This window comes from Aquila chrysaetos, chromosome 6 (genome assembly GCF_900496995.4).
Source record: "Aquila chrysaetos chrysaetos chromosome 6, bAquChr1.4, whole genome shotgun sequence".
NCBI classification, from domain to species: domain Eukaryota; kingdom Metazoa; phylum Chordata; class Aves; order Accipitriformes; family Accipitridae; genus Aquila; species Aquila chrysaetos.
Window position 1 is genome coordinate 853,728 of NC_044009.1, and position 21,213 is coordinate 874,940.

A 21,213-nucleotide genomic window follows, 5' to 3' on the forward strand; every position below is an offset into this window, starting at 1 on the left:
CCCAAAACGCCGGTCCCGAGGTGCGGCAGGGGCTCGGTGCTCCTCGCCGGGGCTCTCCTGGGTGCTCAGCCCCAGCAGTGGAAGGAAAAGCAGATCCGGAGCTCGGGCGCTTTTCAATTTAGGGTGGACAGGCTGAGATCAAAAAGGTCCTTTAGCTCCGGGAAGGAATTTATCGTATTCACCGCTCGGCAAAAAGAAGTTAATTAGCAAAAACTCCGATCCCGGCAAAAGCCCCTAATGAGAGCTAAGAGCCGGCAGATTAAAGCAGCCGGTCCCCCGGGAGGCTGCCGGGAACACGGAGGCTCGGGGCTGCGGTTCTCTGCCGATGTGCCGGCCGGGGAGGGCAGCGGCAGCGGCACACCGGCAGGCAGGCGGGCAGCACCGCCGGCTCGTCCTCGCCTAAACGAGGCGGCCGACTCACTCACTAGGTCGGAAAGCACCACCGGCACGTGCCAGGAGCCATCCTCCCACGTGCTGCAAACGGAGCCGGCGGACGGGCCGCCGCAGCCGGCCGGCGACGAGCCCACCGGACGATGCCGCCGACGCCAGAGGCACCGGCCGCGGCAGGTCTGGGCAGATAAGGCTGAAGATCTCATCATGCAGCGAGCAGCGCACGCCAGCAGTCGTTATCGACACTCCCTTGCTAATTTATCCAGCCGATTCCGGCGTTTTTTTTTTAAAGGCGTGTAGGTTGGGAGTTTTTCGCCGCTATAAATAACTCCTCTAAGTCAGGAACACCACCGTGGTTGGCTTGTCTCTTTCTGCCAAGCATGGCAGGCTAGATAAATTAACTGGGATTGAGATTAGGCCATAAAATTCTTTTTTGATTCGACTAGAAAATCACCGTAGGCTAAAAGCAGTCGATGCACAGTGAATAAATTCTGTAAACTCTACAACGGTATCCCACAGTTTAATACCGGCAATAACAAATATAATTTGAAATAAATGGGAAGCGGCTTTCCCATTCATGTCCACGCAGCAGACAGCGCTGGGGGAACGCGCTGCCGTGCCCGAGCGCCGCGCTGAACGCGATTACGGGAGATGGGCTGCGGATGGATACCGCTAATGGGAAAAACACAGCAAGCTGCTGGAAAACGCCTCAGATAAAAGCGATGAATCAGAGCTGCCGCTTCCCTCCCGAGCGCTCCTGTTTAACATCACACACTTATTCCCATCCCGGGCACCGCCGCCACCGGGAAACTCGTGCCGCAATGACCCCTCTGCTCCAGGCCCCCCCCCCAGCCCTCCCACTTTACCCGCCGCCCCGGCCCCCCGGCAGACCCTACCTGTGCTGTCTCCCAGCCCGCGGGGCAGGCGAGCATCCTTGCCGCCGCTGCTGCCGTGGCCGGCGGCCGGCTCGGTGGTGCTGGTGCGGCCGGGGCTGCTGCGGGGCGCATCCCCGCCGGGCGCGGGCGCCGGGGTGCTGGGGGGCGCGCGGGGCGGCGTGGCGGCGGCGGTAGCGGCGGCGGCGGTGGTGGCGGCGGCGGTGGCGGCGGCGGCGGTGGTGGCGGCGAAGGCGCCGGGCAGCGTGCTGCTCTCCAGGGAGTCCTCCTCGCCCGTGGGACCCCAGACGATGACCTCGGGCGGCGCCGTGGTCCGTCCGTCCCGGGGGGCGAAGCCGCGGCCGCGCAGGTGCCGCCGTCCCCTCCGGGAGCGTGGCCGGCGCGGGGGGCGGCCGGCGGGCAGCGGCGGGGCGGCGGGGGGCGGCCGGCGGGAGCGGGGTCTCTGCGGGGGGGTTACGGGGGCGCAGGTCCAGGGGGGTCCGGGACGTCGCAGGTCCTCCCCGCTCCCCGCGCCCCACGGCGAGCCGCGGGACAGTCTGTGCCGGAGCGCCGGCCGTGGCGAGAGCCTCCCGCCGGCGCCGCTGGCTGGGGGCTGGCAACTGGCGAGGTCCATGGCTAGGTGGAACATGGCTATTAAAATCCAAGCATGGCTTCCGAGCGGGCAACCTGACCTGTGGACAGACAGCGACCGCGTTAGAAAGGCAGGGGAACGACCGCGCGCTCCCTCCCGGCACGGCGCGCCCCGGCTCCCCGAGCCCGGCCACCCGAAACGGCCCTCGGCATCGCGGGAAGCGGTGCCATCGTCCTCCCGCCGCGCTCCAGCCCGCGTCCCCTGAAACGGCACGGCGGGGCACCCTGCACCCCGTCCCCGCCCTCCTCCCACCCCGAAACCCACCACCGCCACCAAGGCAGATCAAGGACCCCCAACCGAGACCGCGACTTTGCTGCTTTTCAGCGGATCTGTGAAGGCCCTGAACGACTCGAGGATGGGCTTTACCACCAAACGCCCCGAGGAAGCGGCCAGCGTCTGCGTTGCCCAAACTCAGCCCTTTTAGATGAAACACCTAAAGCAGATGGCACAAGCGGAGCGCCAGCAGCGAGAGCCTTCGCTCTGGGGTCTCCGAGTCGCAGGGGTATCGGGGAGCCCGACCCCTGCTCCCCGGCTTTCCAACCCAAGGTGCAAGGAGCAAGCCCACAGAGGACGGCGGCATTAATCCCTCAACGAGCTGAAGCAGAAGAGTCCGTGGACTCTTGCGTTTGCACGTGTAACCCATCTCCTATTGAGGAGGTCCCCCACGCCGCAGCAGGAGCGTCCCCTCCCGCGGAGCACGGTACCCAGTGCCGAATGCGACCCCGCGGCACAGGGACTCGCCGGCCACCGCGCCGGCCATCTCCTCAGCGGAGCCCCTGACCTCGCAGGGGAGGACAAGCAGCCCCTTTCACTGCCCTCTCTTTCACCGAACAGCTGGAAATCACGCTGAACTGTGGGCGGGCTCAGTATTTAAAATTCAGCTTTGATGTAACGTGCCACCATCACATCGCATCACGTCACGTCAAAGCCCTCGCCCTGCCTCAGCGGCACCGCACCTTGAGAGGCTCTGCTCCGCTCCCGTCTCCTCCTAAGATGCTACTCCACGTGAAGCACGGCGTTGCGCCTTGAGAAAATACCTGATACACATGTTTTTCTTGTTCTTTTTTTTTTTCTCCCCCCAGAAAAAAAATCATTAGACCGAAGCCCAAAAATCTTTACTCCATTTTATTCAGCTTTTACACAAGAAAGACTTTTGTCGAACTCAGCAGGAGTTAATGAGAGCTTTATATGGCTAAACAGGCTAATCCTCCGCAGCACTGCACCCCGTAAAGTCCTTGGTAGCGCTACAAAATGTGCATCTGGTTGACAGAAGCATTTGTACACTCCCTCCATGCGTGAGCAAATGAAGCTAAAGGAGCTGACCTGGATACTCTCAGGCACAGTCTTTTTCTGCTCACAGGATCTCTTTTTTTTTTTTCCTAATTGGGTATTTTTTCAAAACGTAACAGCATTTATTTTGGGGAGGAATAAGGCGACGCAGGGAAAGAGCGCAGAAGGAGAAAGGGAAGAGCCAGAAACAGACAACATAAACCAAAATAGTTCAGGCTGGGGGAGGAAGAATTTCAAGGCTTCAAAAAAACCAAACCACCGAAAACACGCTGCTGGTGGGTTTTTTTTTAAGAGGCCGGCAGAGCGGTGGCAGTGCCGCGGCGGGCAGCACGAAGAGCATCCCCCACGTGCCGCGCATCGGCGGTGCCACAGGCAACACCCCGTCTCCACCGGCGAGGAACCGGGAGCTCAGGCTTCCAGCGAGAGCGTTAAACTCAGATTCACCTTTGCAATGCTCACATTCACTCCGGTGGCACATCAGGCTCGATTTCAGCCTCCGCCCGATTCCCTAACGCCATCTGAAACGTCTCCTGGCAAGGAAGGAGAGGTGCCTGGCACCTCCCCAGCGCTACCCTCAGCCCAGGTACCACCTCTCGCACCCAAAACTCTTCCCTGCCCTCTGCGAGCAAGCAGCGCGCACGGCGCGCTTTTATTAATAGCCGCTGAACGAGGTGAGGGAAGATGCGCCCGGCCCAAACTTGGTGCTCGCTAAATCCCAGCTGCTGTGTGGAAGCTTCTGAAAGACAAAATGCCAGCCCTCGGTACTCAGGATTGGCAGCTCGCAGGAAAAAACAGATTTTTCCCCTCTTCCCGCTTCCTCCCGCTCGCTCGTGACATACTCAAGCTGCAGCGACGGCAGCCCCGAGCTCGCGGGGGTCTGCTCCTGCGCCGGACCTGCCTGAGCATCGCTGGCCTTGCTCCCCACAGCGCCCGGAGGACGTGTGGGAAAACACGACACGCGACCCCCCCCCGGCTTCACCCGGGTCACGCCAGAAACTCGTGCCCGCGCGTGGCCAGGCAGCGCCAGGGGACACCCAAAAGGCAGGGGCGTCCCTCGCTCCCGGCATCGCTCCCCAGGCCACAGCCTGCGGTGACGGAGAGGGACGCGGCGGGGGACACCCGCGGCTCAGACGGGGCAGCACCGCGTCCTGCCCCGAGGACGGCGTGGGTCACCCTCCCGCCGGCGTCCCTTCGAGCGCTGTCACCCACGGAGCGTCCTCCCGGCCACCCCGCTGGCTGGCGCGGCCCCGGGAGGCGGCTTTCGGGACGGGAGCGGCGAGTGCGGCTACCTCGGAGGAATTTTGCGTGGCGTGCAATCTTTTGAGGGCTTCGCAACAACAGATAAGAGCAAGTGTCCTTCAGAATAAATAGCAGCGTGTAGGAGTTGCCGTTGTCTAGGCAACGCAGCGCGATGCGCCCGGCGCGGCGGGGATGCGGCAGCGCGTGGAGGGGCCGGTGGCAGCCAGGGACCCCGGGCTTCGCCGCAGGACCACCCTTCCCTCCCCCTGCCACCCCCCCTGCTCCCCCGGCCGCACTCCAGCACCCTGCCAAAGCAAGAGAGACTCGGCCCAAAGGGCAACCCAGGGAGCGGGGACACGTCCCGCCCGGAGGTCCTGCCACCTTGTGTTTGCCCCCCCCCCCAAAAAAAAAAAGCCAGGCTGTCCCACAAAAGCCCGCCGCTCCCGGGGAGCTCCCACGCCTCCGCATCGCCACACCGGGCAGGAGAGCATCGGTTCGCCTCTCGGGAGGCGTGAGCACAAAGTCACCGCTGCTCGGAGGCTGGGAGGACGCCTGAGCTTTGCTGAGACGTCAAACGGCACAAAACCCTCCTCCAACTGCACGAGCTGCATCCCACCGGCCGGAGAGCAGAGGCAGGAGGAACCTTCGCCGCTCTCGGCGCGTGGAATAACTCACCAACTGCGCTCAACGAGTTGGGGGGTCGCTCGTAGGGAAGGGGATAAATCGGTCGGCCGTGCACGTAGCACCCGCCTGCCTCGGTTCGGGGGGCACGGCCCCAGCCCCGGCTGGGGTTATGTGCTGGATTGGAGGGATGCACCAGGCAGGGCTGCGATTACGCTGCTCGCTGAACCCTCTGGAAATCAGGATTTTGATTATTTATAACTGCCCCCCTAAGCACACACACAGCTTTTTTTCCATTGCAAAGAGAAATGAGAAGGGCAGGCAATTTTCACGTTATTTCTTCTCCCATCTTAGAGGTGAATGGGAACATTATGCCCAAATACTTCTCAAACTCAAGGAAAAATTCAACAAAACTCTGAATTGGGTTAAAAAAAGAAAAAAGCAGCAGAGATATTTGAGAAGATGAAATCCCTTCTTTGCCCTCCTCATCTGAAGCCTTTGCTCCCGCGAACCACACTGCTCCCGCAGCTTAACGGATGGAGAGGCGGCCGTATTCTCACGCAGCAAGGGGAACTGCTACAAATATTTACCTGCGCTTCACGAGAAGTACAAGAGCAGATTTCAAGGAAAGTACTTGGATAATTACAGGGATCATCCACGTTAAGCGCTCCAGGGTTGCTTTGCTGAGCCCAACCGAGCCAATCTCTGTTTTAAAGGTGACGGGAGTTACGGGCGTTGAAGGTGTTTCACACGGAGCCATCTCAGCCTGCCCACCCTACGCGACACGTTTTAGAGTTCTCCCCAGTATGAAAAACCCTTCCAGATCCTTTCAGATGCAGCTGTTTGCTTTGAAGAGGAGGAAAGTCGGCACTTAAGACGGAGATTAATTTCAAGGAGGCAGGAGGACGTGAGCTCGCCGCGCTCTCCGCTGGTCGGGAAGAGGCTGCCGGGGCGCTTTCACGTCCGGAGCTGGCGCGGTGATGCTGCCCGGCTCCTCCGGCCTCACCGCCCTCGCGGGCACCGGCAATTTGGTTCTTGCCACCAGCCCCACGCGCCTTCAGCTCCTTCCCCACCAGGAAAACCGGGACGCCCGAATCCCCCCCCCCCGCCCCGACGGAGCTTCACGTAACAGCCAGAAGACCCCCGAGCGTTTTGAGGAGCACACGCACGCAAGCGAAACGCTTTGGTAATTAGTGATCTCGGATTGCGGCAGAGCTGAAAAGGCAAGATTATCTCTGTCCTGGGATCACCTTATAAACACGTGAAGCAGCAGCCTAGGAAAGGCAGCGTCCCGGCCGTGAACCCAAACCCGCTGCCCCTCGGCCATCAGCCGGACCCCTCGCCCCAGGGCTGCCGCGTCGCAGCCACGGCTCCCGCAGCGCCGCGGCAGCTCGGAAGCACGCGCGAGGGCTACGCAGGCGCAGCGCGCTGGTTGCGTCAACTGCACGATGCTTCCGAATCAGTAAGGAGCATCGAGGGTTGCTTAGTGCTTTTGAAACGATGGAGCTGCGTGCAACCGGCACAGTAGCCAAGCACGGTGTGGAAGTCGGACAGAAATCCACGGGAAAAGCAAGGCACAGACAAAAGATGAGAGCAGTCAGGACAAATGGAGTAAAACCCCTCTTCTGCTGCCCTCCGCACGCGTTATTTTGCATTTCTATCCGCAGAGGCAGCCTGGCGCGGGCACCCCCAGGGCAGAGGCGGCCGCAGGAGCGCAGGGTCCAGCAGCACGACGGCAGCGAGACCTCCCCGAATGCGGGGCTGGCAGCACCCCGGTGCCAGGCTACTTCTCACGCTCGCTCTGCGCCATGCCCCGGTGAGAGCCAGAGCTTCCAGAGAAGCGGCCAACTCGCTGTAACGCCCGGGGTTTTAATTCACGCGGCTCCGAAGGCTGCGAAGCCCCAGGGCCGCTTCGGGATGCTGCCTCGGAAATCAGCCGCTGCCGCCTCTGCGCACGTGGTGCCGACCCCCACGTGCAGGGAGGGAAAGCAGGAACATCCAGCACGGCCGATGCGCAAGAGGAGGGGCACGGAGCGGGAGGGAATCGCCTCTGCCCCGGGCCCAGGGACCCTCGGAGGACGGTGGCACCACCGGCGAGCCCCGCACAGGATGCGGGTTAATCCAGCGGCTGCAAAACCAGGCGACCGCTGTGCGCCCAGAAATCCCCGAGTCTGGTAATCTGTCCGAGCAATTAACTGGGATCATGGCCACCGAGCGGCTCTGACAAACTGCAAAACACAAACCGTCAGCAGCTTGCACGCCGTTCGCACAGAACCCATTTCCCCGAAGCCTCAAAAGGCTCACTCGAGCGTGAATCCCAGGGCAGCGCCGGCGAGAGGTGCCTATTTGCGTCCCTTTCATAAGGTACTTGTTTGCTCTCCAACACCGGCCCCTTTCTCCTCTGGCTGTGGAGACACTTCACAGGCAGCGTTAAATGCAGAATAGGCTGATTTTTAATGCAGAATTATACAAATGGAGCCATTCTTCCATTTCATGCCTCCTGTTAGGTAATCTATTGGTATTGCACAGGGAATCAAGGTTATGTCCTTGTTGGGATGATTTACGAACTCCAAGCATTTCCTATCTCCAAACACCCAGTGAGGCAGAGACAAAAATATTCCGGCGAACGCCTGGAGTGCGAGCGGGAGCTGTGGCTAGAGGGACGGGGCGACGTTCGCTCGTCCCAGGCAGTACACGGCAGGAAAGCGGGCGCCACGCTCTAGGAAAAGCATCCTCGGCAGCACGGCTGCGTGTCCTACAAAGGTGTTCGGAGCATGACACATCGTGAGAGTATTTGCAGGAACTCGCCGGCTGGAGAAAGAACGAGGCCGCTGCATCTCAGCGGGTGACTTTCACGCCGGAGCAAGAGGAAGAGGGGAAAGTTTCGGCGGCGGCGGTGGCAGATACTTGGCCCGCAATCGCGTGTCCTCGCCGAGGTGGGGACTGCAGACCCGGCGCATGCCGCAGCCGCTCTCCTCTCCAGCCCCGCTTTCGTGCATGACGATCCCTGCAGTGCAGCGACTGTCCTTTGTTGTGACACTACCAGCCATCACCATGGAAATAGAGCATCACCGTTTCGCTCCAGGCCCGAACTGGACCCTGGTGTCTGGGCTGGGAGGAAGGAAGCCGCACGTGCCGTGCGAGGGCGGCACGGATGGGTGCCAAAAGGCACGTGGCGAGTTACACCGTAGGATCACCAGGAGACCCCGGGGACCACCCCGGCGGGGCACCCAGCACAGAACCCACCGCATCCCACCCCGCTCCCCCGGGCGCCGGCAGCGGAGGAGCGGGACCGCGGGCACCGCCGACCCGAGCACCTCTCTCCTAAGCGGTATTTTGCTCCAGGACAAGTCGCTCTGAACCCAGACCCAATGGGACCTGGAAAGTTACTATTCACTGCACCGTCCGCAGCCCTGACTTCTTCCAAGATAATTATAAATTTGCGAAAACATGGCTGCCGAGCTCTTTAAAGCCAGGACTGGGAATTAAGGCACAAAAGCTGACATAAAGTAGCACCTAGGTAAATTAAATGTGCCACATCACTACCTATCTATATTACAGAACTGAGCTTCAGGATTACCTACTAATAAAAGTGATATTTAAAACAAGTCCTAAGTTCCTCTGCTCTCCCCCTTCTCCCCACAAGTAATTAAACCGACACCGCTTCCCACGGCGGAGGGGATGGGATTTATCACAGAGGGAAATCAGCAGAGGGTGAAATAAGCTGAATCCTCACCACCACGCTTCCGTGGCCAGGCAGTCGGCACCCATTTCCCCAGGAAAACGGGGCAGAAAGAGGTGGCCGGGGCTGGGGAGCAGCGGGTCCTCCCCAGGACCGAAATGCAGAGATAGAGACGGCTGGATGCGTCCCTGCCTGTGCTTGGGGAGCCGCATCCCATGGAGCAGAGGGAGGCAGGAGGGCGGCCGTGGCGGAGGGGAGCTGCTCGCTCTTCTGCCTCTGTCTTGAGCTCACCCAGCTGCAAATAAACAATTTTAACATTTGAATAGCCGCGAGTGCGGAAGGCATAATTAATACCCAGCGGTACCGCCAATATGCTGATGCGGTAGGCGCAGACCCTGCCAAGGCTGTCAGGGAGCAGATCTGGCTCAGCAGTGCCGCGGCCCCGGCTGCTCTCGCCTTCGGGTCCCGTCCTTCGCTGGAGGCAGAGAAAGGGCAAAGCCCCAAGCGCAGCAGCCCGGGGCTGGAGCCCACCGGCGCGGGACCCCTCCGGCACGTCCCGTGCCGTGAGAAGCGGCACGGCCTTGCAGAGCAACGCGGGAAAGAGAAGAAAGGAGAAAAACGGAGAGAACAGGCGCACGTGGCGTTGCCGCAAAGGCAAAAGCACGGTTGTTCCACGTGCCCGGTCGCTGCCGAAGCCGGGCTAACCTTTAACCCCGGGTTTCAAGTTCAGTTCCCGTTGTCAAAGACTTTAGAGGATGCCACCGGGACTAAGGCGTGCTCGGCGCCTGCAGCCGGCCCGAGGAGGAGCGCGACAGCTCAGCTAGTGCGGCGAGCTGGCGAACAACGTCCAAGACTGCCAGCCTAGTTCAACTTGCTCTAAGAAGGGCACAACATCTGCTGTAGAGTTCTTTCCCCAGTCTTGCGGGATTATTTCAGACAGGATCTGAAAAGCGCCGGGGGCGGGAAGCCCAGAAGTCAGCGTGCGCCTTCAGAGAAAAACGTCTTCAGCAAATTTCTGTGCGAAACCGGCGCTCGGTGATTCACCCGCTGCTGCTCCGGTGGAAGGAGCTCCACGCGCGGTCTAGCTCCTCCGGGAACCCCTGCAGCCCCGGGGTACCACCAGAGCATCCCCCCCCCCGGCGGGCACGGCGCGGCCGCCGCTTCCCCCGCCGCCGCTCGGCCAACCCAGCCAGCGAACACTGCGCGCATTTAGCGTGGCAGGGCTGGACAGTGGGGCATTTCATCGAACCGTCGGAAATAACACTCGGCTTTTGTCCCCCACGGATAAAGGGGGTTTGTGAGCGCTGGCTTTCCAGCCCAAACCTGCACCTGTCACCGACTTATCCCACTCGTCCCCCCCCCCACCGAATTCTGCACCCGCGCCGAGGATCAGGCAGCAGCAAGAGCTTCAGTTCAGACACAACTTGCTGGGAAGTTTCCCTCAGATTTCCGAATCCACCAAAAATCTTGTCAAAGAGTCATAGCCTCGAGCTCCATTCTTGGCGGCATTGAAAAAAATCCCACAAACCTAAGGAAATCAGGGGGTTTTCCGCCTGTTTTAGCTTCTCTCTGAACCTCCTCGTGTATTTCACCACCTCGTGCGCGGCGCAGAATCGCTTCCTAGTCTTCGCTCACTAACGCCTACCCGGGAGGTCCCCGGGCACGTGGGACCGCGCTGCCCTCTCCCATCGCCACCACGAGAGCAGAGAACACCTCCCCCTTTTACCAAATACACGTAAAAAACGGTGCCGCTGAAGGGAAGGGACTGCGACATAGGTATGAGCGCGCTGAACCCGGGAGCTTAGAGACCATCCCTAATGCTGTACAGAATAAATAAGGACGGCGGTTCGGTTTAGAGGCTCCCCGATGGGGCCGTGGGCTCACGGAGGAAGGAGCTGCTCGTTTCCCTGCTTTTCTTATGAATTTTCTTCCTTTGCCACATGCCTTTCCCCCGTATAATCAATTTGTGGACAAAGCCGGGTCTCTGCAGGACGATCAGGCCTCCTCCTCTGCCAAAACAACCACGTCGGGGCATACGAGCGGGATGCAAAGCCCGAGCGCTGCGGGACGGGACGGGACAGCAGGAGCGGGACAGCAGGAGCGGGACAGCAGGAGCGGCGAACGCCAGGATTGTGAAAATCCTGCCCGCTCCCAGGCTGGAGCAGGAGCCTTACGAGGGTTTTTCCTCCTCTGAAGCCCATATCCACGAAGGCAAGGTGATTTCAAGAGACAGCGACTCTTTCAACCCAGCCCTCCGGCTCTGAAGGGACCGACAAGAGGAAGACCCTGGTATAAGCTACTGCTTACACCGCCCTTTAACACCACCGCTTCACTGGTAAATAAACCGCACACTTATCTTATTTTCTAAATTAATGTGCTCAACCATGTCATTACAAGGTACGCAGGAAATGCTTTGATCTAAAAAAATAAGATAAGTTAGCTCAGTACATATAAAGTAGCAGCTTAATGAGCTTTAAAACAAAATAATTAAAATAGGTCCACCGCATTGTTGTAACACAATACAACTGTGCAAGAGCCACGTGTCGGAGGCCACCACTCTGCCCGCTGGGATATCCGCATCAATGGGAAATACTACCCCTGTGGAAAATACCCAAGGAGAAAATAATCTCCCAGTGGGCTTTTTAATGACGATCTCCCAAAGAGCTCCACCTTCCCGGGAGCGAAGACAAGCATTGACCCCGCTGGAAACGCCTGGGCGACCGGCACGGGGCCCAGCCGTCCCCTTCCCGCAGGGAGGGCTGGATGTCTGCACGGGACTGCACGGTGCCTCGGGAAATCCGACCGACTCGGGTCTTAACTCCAGCACCGTGGTCTCCTGACAGAGCTGCTCTCAGTTCACACCGGAGTAACCGAGATCCAAACCTGGCTTTCTCCCGGGAAGTCCCTGGCAGCCCAGGGACGCACAGCCTGCCCCGAAACCTCAGCACGGGAACGAACACAGGGAAAGCATAAAGAGTTTCCAGAGCTCCAGTAACTCTTACAGAAATGGAGAAGATGAGAGAAATAAAGCCTCTAAAAGCAGACAGACAGACAGATGGCTTTTATGGCGCAAGAAATACAATAATAAAAGAAAAAAAAAAAAAAAACCACCAGCAGCAGTGGAGCACCATCTGAAGGTGTGGAACATCAATAGGAAAGCCCGGAGAAAGCAAAGGCACAAGAGCTGGGGTACAAGGGAGGGGAGCGCAGCGCTGGGCATGGCATCGCCCGGCCGAGGCTCTGGCGTGGTACCGGGGAGCTCCCGAGCCGTGTGCCAGGACCCTGCCCAGCCCCGCAGCGGGCACATCCCGCTGCCGGAGAAGGCTCACGGGCTGACACGCTTCACGGAGAAAAGAGAACGGCCCAAAAAGATGGACAAAAAGCCAAACCAAAATAGAAAGCGAAGGCAGCGAGAAGGAAATCCGGGGCAAAGACTCTTGATCCTTTCATACAGACGTTTAAATCCCCTTTTAGCACCGAACAATCCCTTTCCCACAAAGAAGAGCAGTTCTCCCTGCCACGGCCACCTCACCACGCGTACAGCATCCGGGCAGCTCGCAGGCTCTCCCGCTCCGGCAGCCGCGGGAGCGAAATCCTGCCAGATCAAGGTGAACGTGAGTCACCAGAGGCACTCTCAGCGCCTAGAAAACACTGCGCTGTTTGTGGGCACACACCCTCCGGAGCCTAATTGCCAGTGAGTCAGATATCGCTGTGCTTTGCATCTCATTAAAAAAAAAAAAAAAAAAAAAAAAAAATCCCCTTTGCAGGAGAGATTAAACTTTTCAGAGCGTTATCTCCAAAGGAGAGACGGAGGTCTCTGCCAGGCAGATCGGTGGCGACAGGGGACCTTCCGCATCCCGCACTGCTTTTCACAAACCTCTGCAGTTTATTGCATCTCCTGCGGTATCTCGGCTTCCTGCAAATGGCCCCCATGCCGGGTCCGCGTGCCAGCAGCCTCACGCCGCATGGGTCCGGACCTTCGGAAGGACAAAAGGGAAGAACGTGGAATCATACCCCTTGCCACCAGGTGCCCGAGCAGAACATCCCCAAAGAACTGCCCATAAGAAACATTTCCGTCCTCATCCATCAGAATTAGCAAAACTGATTTTGCCAGAGAATATGGTCACTTGGACGGGAACTTGGAATACGTCCTGAATATTTCACATTGGAGGATGCTGAAGGGGTAGAGAGCCTCTTATGAAGCCAAGAAACGAGAAGATGAGTAACCCATCCTCATCTTTCCCAGAGAAAACTTAATAAGAAAACCCATGAAAGGCAACTACTTGTAGAAAACAGGTTTATTCTACGCAGGAGCTCTTTTTAAAGCATCTGAGATGGCAACGCTTTGCCCGTGTAATGCCCAGCTGCTGCGGGCTCAGCCGAGCTTCGGCTTCTGCCGGGGAGAGGCAGAGCCCGACCGCGCTCCCGGCGGGAAGCGCGGCCACGTGGCCTCAGCTCCCGGCATTAATCACCCACGTTTCGGTGGGTACTTAAGTGGATGTCCTAATCCATGTCAATTAACTGACGCTTCATTACTCGAGTCCTGCAGACGGAGGCAGAGATGCTATCGCAGGCACCGGGAGCAGGGCCGGGGTCACGCACGGGACTCCGGCAATTAGAGGAACGCGTCCCTGAGGAAGCCGCGCGTGCGGTGGGCAGGCAAATCCCGGGGGGGGAAACCCGGGGGCCCCCCCGACCTTGCCACATCTTCAACCTGAATGACGCGCAGTCAAGTGGCAACATCAATTAGCGCTGTTTGCTCTTAACGGAGCCTCAAATGCTGTCTGCTGAGCAACGAGCCCTCAGACCTCCCGCACCGAGCCACGGCAGCTTTACGCAGTTACCGAGCCAGCGCTACGCGGCCACGTTTCCTATTCACGGGGCCACCAGCCACGGCTGGAGCGGGTGTCACAAGGAGATCCTCCTGAACGCCCCGGGGATGCTGCAGAAAGGGAGCCACGGCCAAAGCCCCTTACGGATGGGAGCAACCGATCCCTGCGGGGTGGTAGCTGAACTCCACCAAACCGCTCTCCTGCGCAGAACACCGCAGTCCCTTGCACGGCGTGTGCTGCTCCGCCGGTGTCCCGAGGCACACGGTCACCCCCCTCGCCACGGGTCCCTGCGCCAGCACGTCCCCGTCCCCATCCCCATCCCCATCCCCATCCCCATCCCCATCCCCATCCCCATCCCCATCCCCATCCCCATCCCCATCCCCATCCCCATCCCCTCGCTTCTCGCGCGTTAATGCACAAGCACTCTGGCAAGCTCCGGTGTTTCCACCTCAAGGGTCCCGACTTGTATTTCTCTTGCAGGAAGCAGGTCACAGCTCCCAGGCTACATGTCGCTCTTGAAGGAGCTCTCGCTCAGCCTTTATTTGGAAGCCAAAGGAGTTTGCAACGCTCGCACCCCAGCCAGGCAGAGAAAAGCTTCACCGCTCCCACCTCGCAACGGCCAAGCCTTGTCCCACGGACAGCTTCACCCGGGGCTAAGAGCAGATTCGCTTTTGCTCCCCATAGCACTGTGCAGGATTGGGCAAGCCGGACACTGCTGGAGCGCACCGGCAGCATCGCTCATCGGGACGCACCAGCAGCCACCGGCAGAACGGACACAGCACCGCTGGGGACGCAACAAAGCTTCCAGAAAAGCAGAGCTGCCGAGAAGGACCTTCAGAGCAAAATTAAACAAAAATCATCGCATGTTCAAGTATATCTCCCGCCTACACATCGTTTCCAAGTCACAATGAGACATTCTGCAGATCAGAGTTGAAAATGAACACTTTATGAATGATGAGCTTTACTTTTTTATACTTTTTTGTTTGTTTTTTTTTCCAAGTCCCTTTAATTTCTCCAGGACAGCCAGCAAAGTTGGAGGGCTGGGGAAGCCTCTGCCGCTGAATTTTGGTGGGGCGCTGGCCCAAAGGCAGCCAGCGGTCTTGGAGAGAAAACCAGAGCCAGGCTCAAAGGCCTGGCTGGGGATGTACAACCCGCTGCTCTGCCGGCAAGGACCTCGGGCGAATCCCCGGCAGGTGCTTCGGCCTCCCGCCCCGGGGGCACTCAGCGCTCGCCGACCCCGTCCCCATGCTTATTTCCACACAACCGCTCATCCATCTCCACGGCAAGCCGCCTTCCTTTTCCTTTTATCGCCGTTGCTTGGTACCAGAGAGGCTGAATCACTCAGCGCTGACGAGAGGACGCATCCTCCCGCGCTCGGGGTTACCGCCGCAGGTCTCCATCTCGCTCCGTGAGCGTCGCAGCCAGCAGCCCTGGCCCCCCGGGCGAGAGCTTCGCCGCGGCATCGCCCGGCCCCGCCACCCGCGCCGCGGGCGCTTCGCCTCCAGCTTGGGCGACCCGCGCGAGAAGCGCCGGAGAGAGACGAAGCCTGGCCAAAAAAACGCCCCTCGGTCCCCGCCGCGTCCCCCGGCGCGGCTCCAGGCAAAGGCATCCAACGCCGCGCTGAAAGGAGGCTTAAGCGCGGCTTCTACTCGCAGAGCCGCTGGGGCCAGAGAAAGGCATTGATAAACCCAGAAAGCAGTAGCAATTCAGTGGCAGGCAAAACCTCATTTCAGGAGGAATCCTCATAAAACCAAATTAATGTTGAAGGATGAAGGCAGGTAAACCTCCCACAGTCAAGTTCAGGCCACAGAGACTCAGTTTAAATCTCCCAGCAGTTCTGATTTAATCAATGCATTTCAAAGTGAAATTAGATGAAGTACATCTCCATCACAGGAAATTATGTAAGCTATCAAAGTCTGTAGGTGCAGGTCCCAGTAAGAAGAGCCACAGGAAATATTCATATCAACTCAAGTTCCATTTTTAAGGAGGCAGTTGAGGTCCAGAGTTTTACGTTATTCCAGTGAAAAAATTCACTCTGATGAAAGCCGTGCACCCGAGGCAAAGAAGGGCCAAGCGGCAGCTTCGGGAGCATCCCCCAGAAAACCCGCGGCGGCCGCCGGGTCGCTGGGCTTGGCCAGGGAACCCCCTCCCAGCGGGACCATCCAGCGTGGGAAGGACGGGAGGAAAACCCCTTTGTTTTAAAGCAGGGGGTGAAAGCGCCGACGAGGCCGCTCCACCCTCCCCGCTGATCCCGCCCAACACGCTTGGCTTCCAGGAGCTGTCCCCCTGGAAGAGCTGTGGTCTCAAACCCAAACCCTGTCGGGCCTGAGTTGCTGTAACCCGCTTCATCGTGCCCAGCCCTTAACGGGAATAACGGGGATACTGCAACCCGGAGCGGAGCAGCTCCCGCTCCTCCGGCTCAGCATATTGATTCCCGTAATCTTTCCTCCCAGTCCTTCTCCTATTAGCTGTATTTAAAGGCTTAAGCATGCATACATTTCCATAATAAACCTCAGACCTGTCGGAAGTCACATGGATTATTCACACCCTACGGAGCTGTCGTGCGAAGCCGCTCTCGGTGCTCACCGCCGCCCTGCATACATACGTATAGGTACAAATGTAAATAAGCCGTGCTGGGAGACCTCGCGGATCGGACTCGGGTGAGGAAAGGTGGGAATGAGGTTATCGGGCCAGGTGGAGAGCTGGTCTCTCCCTCGCTCTGTTCCCCTTCACAGGCTGGGCTTTGAAGGAAAACTAGCAACTCCTCATTTTCAGCAGATGACCGTTAGGTAAAGCAAAGCCCAACCGCGGCGCTCCGACGCCTGGAGCGGAGGGGCCGGCAGCTCGCACGTCCCGTGTGCCAGAGGCAGGCGGGACGGGACGGCCGGCGACGTGGGGCAGCCCCCGCGGCACCCGGGGCGAGCGGCCGCTCCGCGACCGCGGCAGCTCCCATCCGTCACCCCGCCGGACACGCCACAAAGGCAACGCGGCGGCGACGGCTCCGGCGTTATTACAACAATTATTCATGCTCTGGGGAAGAGGCTGCTGAAGACCAGCGCCGCTCCCTTTGCCTCATCTGTGAAATTGCTGCCGGTTAGGAGGTACGAACCGCTGCATAAAAGTGCAGTTTATTCAAGCATTATTGTGGCTGTTAAGTATCATAGCCGGTGACACTAGATGAATTTCTGTGGCAATCAATTCACCCAGGAGCAGCCAGCTCAGCCCCTGCGTGGATGCGGGATGAGTAAGGACTCCTCAGTGGAGGCCATTAACTCCCACTGCTTACTGCTCTCATTACTTTCCAGACTGCAAGGCTTGCATCTTTGACGAGCGGCTGAATCTACATTTGACAGCGTGAACTTGACGAGTGAAATGCACGGAAAACGTTTGCTTTGGCAGTAACTACAAGGCCCATAAAGTTTCCTCAGTGCCAACGCGCAGGGATGTATGCTTTTAATGAGTTGTTCTATACAAGCGGGAAGAAATTGCAAACAGTGTTTTTACTCAGACTGCAAATCACTCCGGAGCTAAATGCTGTAAAAATCGTGGCATATCGTTTAAAATAGTGTATTTGTAGCTCTGGAAGGGAAGTCCTCAGCCAGAGCTAGAAGCCAGGCAGGCGGCACGCTGCAGAAAGCTGTCGTGCCCTTACAGGCAGGCGCAGGCACTGACGCAGACGTATGCACGCACACGTATGTCGGTGCACGCTCAGGAGGCGACGGAGTAGCTGCCGTCCCCCCAAATAACAGACCTTTGCCCTGCAGCACCCACGCCTGCCCCCACTGCGCTGCCAAGGGCAGAGCGGATCTGGAGCATCCCCGGGACCTCGCGGCGCTCGGAACCGGGGGAAGCACAGGCTCCCCTTCGCGAAAGCAAGGGCGGCGTAATTCCGAGCGATGGGGGTTTAGCAGGGCTTGCCCTCCCCAGCTTCAGAGCAAGGCTGGCCCGCAAGGTCACGCCGCTGCCGCGGGGCGAGAGGAATCCGGCTTCAAAGGAGCAATAAGGTACCATCTCCCCGTGGCAGCCGGCAGCTCCAGGCAGAGACCGTGTGGGGCGAAATGGGCGCTGGAAAGGTCTGCTGCTTCTCTTGGAGCTATTTTTCCAGCAGTCTTCAAGAAAATGAGGGGAAACGACATGGGAAATGTCAGAAATAAAGCCAGAAGCAATTAGAGTTAGAGAGAAGCGAGAGCAGCAGGCAAGGTTAGCAGTAAAGTTATCTCTTATTAAAAATAAAACGCGGAGGGACTGGAAGCTGATGAGGTGGTACAGAGGACAGCCTGGTGCTGAGGATCCAGGATACACAGCACAGAGATTCGCGAGGCGAATCGAGGAGAGAAGCGACCGGAAGGCTCCTGTTTTCACTGCTAAACTCTTCGCAAAAATAAAAAAGCAGAGGGCGTCCTCTGTTTCCAAGATTACAGTCTTCTGCCGGCTCCAGCCTCAGGAAAAGAGCCCTCCAGCTCCACCGGGCTTTTCGTCTGCCACACAATACATCCAAAGGCGAGGCACCCTGAAAACCATCTCAGGCACCTTCCCTAGGAGGAATTCCTACGGTCACTACATCGCCGCACACTCCCCGGAGACTCTCTCCTTCCCACCACACGGCAGCGCATCCTCGGCAGACGGACGGACGGACGGCTCCGGCGGCAGCGGGAAGGCGCTCGCGTGGCCGGGCCGTCAGGGTGCATCGGCCGGGAGCAGGGGACGAGGCCGGGGGCATCGGGAGCTCGCTTGCCACGTGCCTCCGGACTATGCCGCACGGCACAGGCGAGTGTAAAACAAAAGCCGAGGGCCTCCCCCCCAGCTCCGAAAAAACCCTCAGTTCAAGTTTCACCCTCCCCAGACTCCATCCAAAGCCCAGGCAGAGGGAGCGAGCGGCCAGCGACCCCAAAGGGTGACGGACGAGGGCCTCTCGCATCACCCGCATCCCGCCCGCGGCCCCTGCGGCGTTCGGGGGGCCCTGCCCGCCTCCCCTCCCGCACCCCCAAAGCAGCAGCCATGTTCTGCCGGAGCGCACGGGCGCGGGGAGCGGAGCGGGCTGATGGGCTCCCCTAGTTGCTGCGCGGGGTAGGGCTGGCGGCGGGGCCGCATCCATCCGCTCGCCCCGCAGCCGTCTGGGGTGCCGAGTCCCGCTCCCCGGGGAGCGGCCGCCGAGCCCGGTGCCATCGACGGGAGCGGGGCTGCCCGCCGGGGACCCCTCGCCCGGGGACCCCTCTCTGCGGCGGCCAGACCCTCCGCGCAGCCGGCGAACATGAGGACGCGTTCCGAACCGCTGTCCCGCTCCGCGGCGGGGAAGCGTGGGGCAGGTGGCGGGGTTTGACCCCTGCCCCATAGGCACCGCTGGCCGGCCCGAAGCCGGGACTTTTCAAACACGGCACCGGGTGGGGAAGGGGAGGAGGGGGGGGCAGAGGAACGGATGGCGGGTCTCAACGGCAGCAGCGTGGTTTTCCTCACGATCTCACTTGTTTAACGCGCTGCTGCTGCTGCTGCTGCTACTGCTGCTGCTGCAAACAAATGCGTTCCACCGAGATAGATAGGCTGGAGAGACCGACCGCCAGGTATTGCTGCGGGGGCAGGCGGGCAGGGCGCGGGCAGGCGCTGGGTACCCGGGCTTCTCCCACCACCGCACCACGGAGCCGACAAGATTTCGGCTCGGCTGACTTGGCAGCGGGGATGAAAACGTGTTACGTAACACTTTGCCTCCCTCTCCCCCGCTTTGCGAATCCCGATTAATCTCCCAAACACATCCGGCCGGCCGGCAGCAACCCCCCCCCCCCCCCCCCCCCCAACCACCACCACCACCACCATCAACCACCCCCGGGCCGGCGAAGGGGGGGGGACCCCTGCCCGGCAGCGGCGAGGGGACCGGGAAGGCGAAGGGACGCGGCGCGCCCGCTTCCCCCGGGCAGGGGCGGACGGGGGGGGGAAGGAGAGAAGGGAAGGGAAGGGAGGGAAGAAGGGAGGGAGCCCGGCCACCTCGCCCGCACCCGGCGCCGGCCGCGGCTCCCCGAGCGCGGGCATCCTCCGGGCTGCACCGCCCCGCTCCCCGCTCCCCCAAGTTCCGCCGCCAACTCCTGCTCCCCGAGCGGAGGCGAGACGCGCAGCCGGCTCCCGCTCCGCGGGGCTCCGCGGGGCTCCGCGGGGCCGCCGCGCCCCGGCCCTACCTGCTTCCCGAGAGCCGTCGCATCCACATCCTCACGTCTCCCGGCCCGGCCCGGCTCGCTTCGGCCCGGCCCGGCGGGGCTCACCGCCTCAGCTCTCCATCCGGGCGCGCCGCTCCGCGCCCGCGGCGGCGCTCAGCGGCGGGGCAGGTGGCGGCCAGCGGGGCGGGCATCGCCCGGGGGGCGGCGGCGGCGGCGGCAGGCGGGCGGGCGGGCGGGCGGCGGTGGTCCGGCTGCCCCGGCCCCTTCAGCGCCGGCGGGGCAGCTGCGCGCCCGCGGAGGCTGCGCGCCCCATGCGCGGCGGGGGAAGGCGCGGCTGGGCTCGGCTCGGCTCGGCGCGGCTCGGCTGGGCTCGGCGCGCCCGCGTCTGTGCGCGCACCCGCGGGGCGGGGGCGGGCGGGCGGGCGGGGGGGGGGGGGGCCGCGGCTCAGGCGAAGTTGCGCGGGGAGGAGGCGGGGGCGGAGCGCGGCCCCTCCGCTCCGCGGCCGCGGCGGGGCGGGCCCCGGGGACCGGTGGGGCCGCGGCTGGAGCCCGCCGCGGTAGGCGGCCCGCCGGGAAGCGGGCTCTTTGCCTGCCCTGGGGGCCGCGCTCGGCCACAACTTCCTTCTCCCCTTCCCCGCCGCCGCCGGAGCGCTCTCTGCCTCCGAGCCCGGCGGATTACACCGCGCCTGCGGCTGCCGGGGGAGGCGAGCCGGTCGCTCCGCTCCGTTCGGCTCCGCTCCGCCCGGTCCGGGGGGCGCGCAGCGGTTCACGCGTTCGTGACCCGGGGGTGACCGGTGCGGGACGCAGGGTTCATCGGTCCGGCACGCAGGGGTCACGGGTTCGGGACCCGGAGGTCACCGGTTCGAGACCCGGTGGTCACCCGGTCCGGGACGCAGGGGTCACCGTGTGGATTCCCCGTCCCCTGCGGAGCCGGCGCGACCCCGTCCCCACGCTGCTGGTGGTTCCCCGAAGAGCCCTGGGGAAGGGGATGCCTTTTGAAGCCGGGTTTGGGAAGGCCCAGGCCGCAGGCCCTGCGGGGCGAAGGGCTCCCTCGCACCTCGGCAGCCCAGGGCGGCCTCCTGCCCCCCCGGGCAGAAAACAGCAGAGTTGCCGTTCCCGTGAAATGTCGAGCAACGGGAGCGCAAATCTTCCACCGGCGAGCGGCAGCTCCCAAACGGCTGCTGCTGCCTCCTCCTCCTCCTCCTCCTCCTCCTCAGGCTCCCGATTGAGAGAGGTTTGCAGCAGCAGCCGCCGCCGCCAAATTCCCCTCAGCTGAAAGTTCATGCCTTTTTAGCTCTGCGCTCGTTTAAAGACAGCAGAGCACAAAGAGGACAAGCCAACGTGAGGGGAAAGGCTTTGGTTATTCTAGGAGGTGTTGCACCAGAGCCTGATCGGTTTTTCCTCTCTTCAGGGGCGCTGCCAGTAAGAAAGCCACATTATTCCTGTCGCTACTGTATTGAAAGGAAAGTGTCTCTCTTGAAAAGACAAGCTG

General features: G+C 60.8%; 1 protein-coding gene across 3 annotated transcripts in view; it reads right to left on the reverse strand.

The window, feature by feature from the left end:
• AJAP1 (adherens junctions associated protein 1) overlaps positions 1 to 20,091 on the reverse strand; it is a 46,380-nt gene extending 26,289 nt beyond the window's left edge. The window contains exons 1-2 of one of the 3 annotated variants that reach the window (XM_030017448.2): positions 19,743 to 20,091; positions 1,287 to 1,954 (exon numbers count right to left, since the gene is read on the reverse strand). In XM_030017448.2, the coding sequence (XP_029873308.1) occupies positions 1,287 to 1,954; positions 19,743 to 19,771 (697 nt within the window). In that variant the 5' untranslated portion in view covers positions 19,772 to 20,091. Of the gene's footprint in view, positions 1 to 1,286; positions 1,955 to 5,654; positions 6,330 to 19,742 lie in introns of those variants that run through there. The other 2 variants (XM_030017446.2, XM_030017445.2) reach the window with 2 other exon arrangements.
• Positions 20,092 to 21,213: the final 1,122 nt, after the last annotated feature.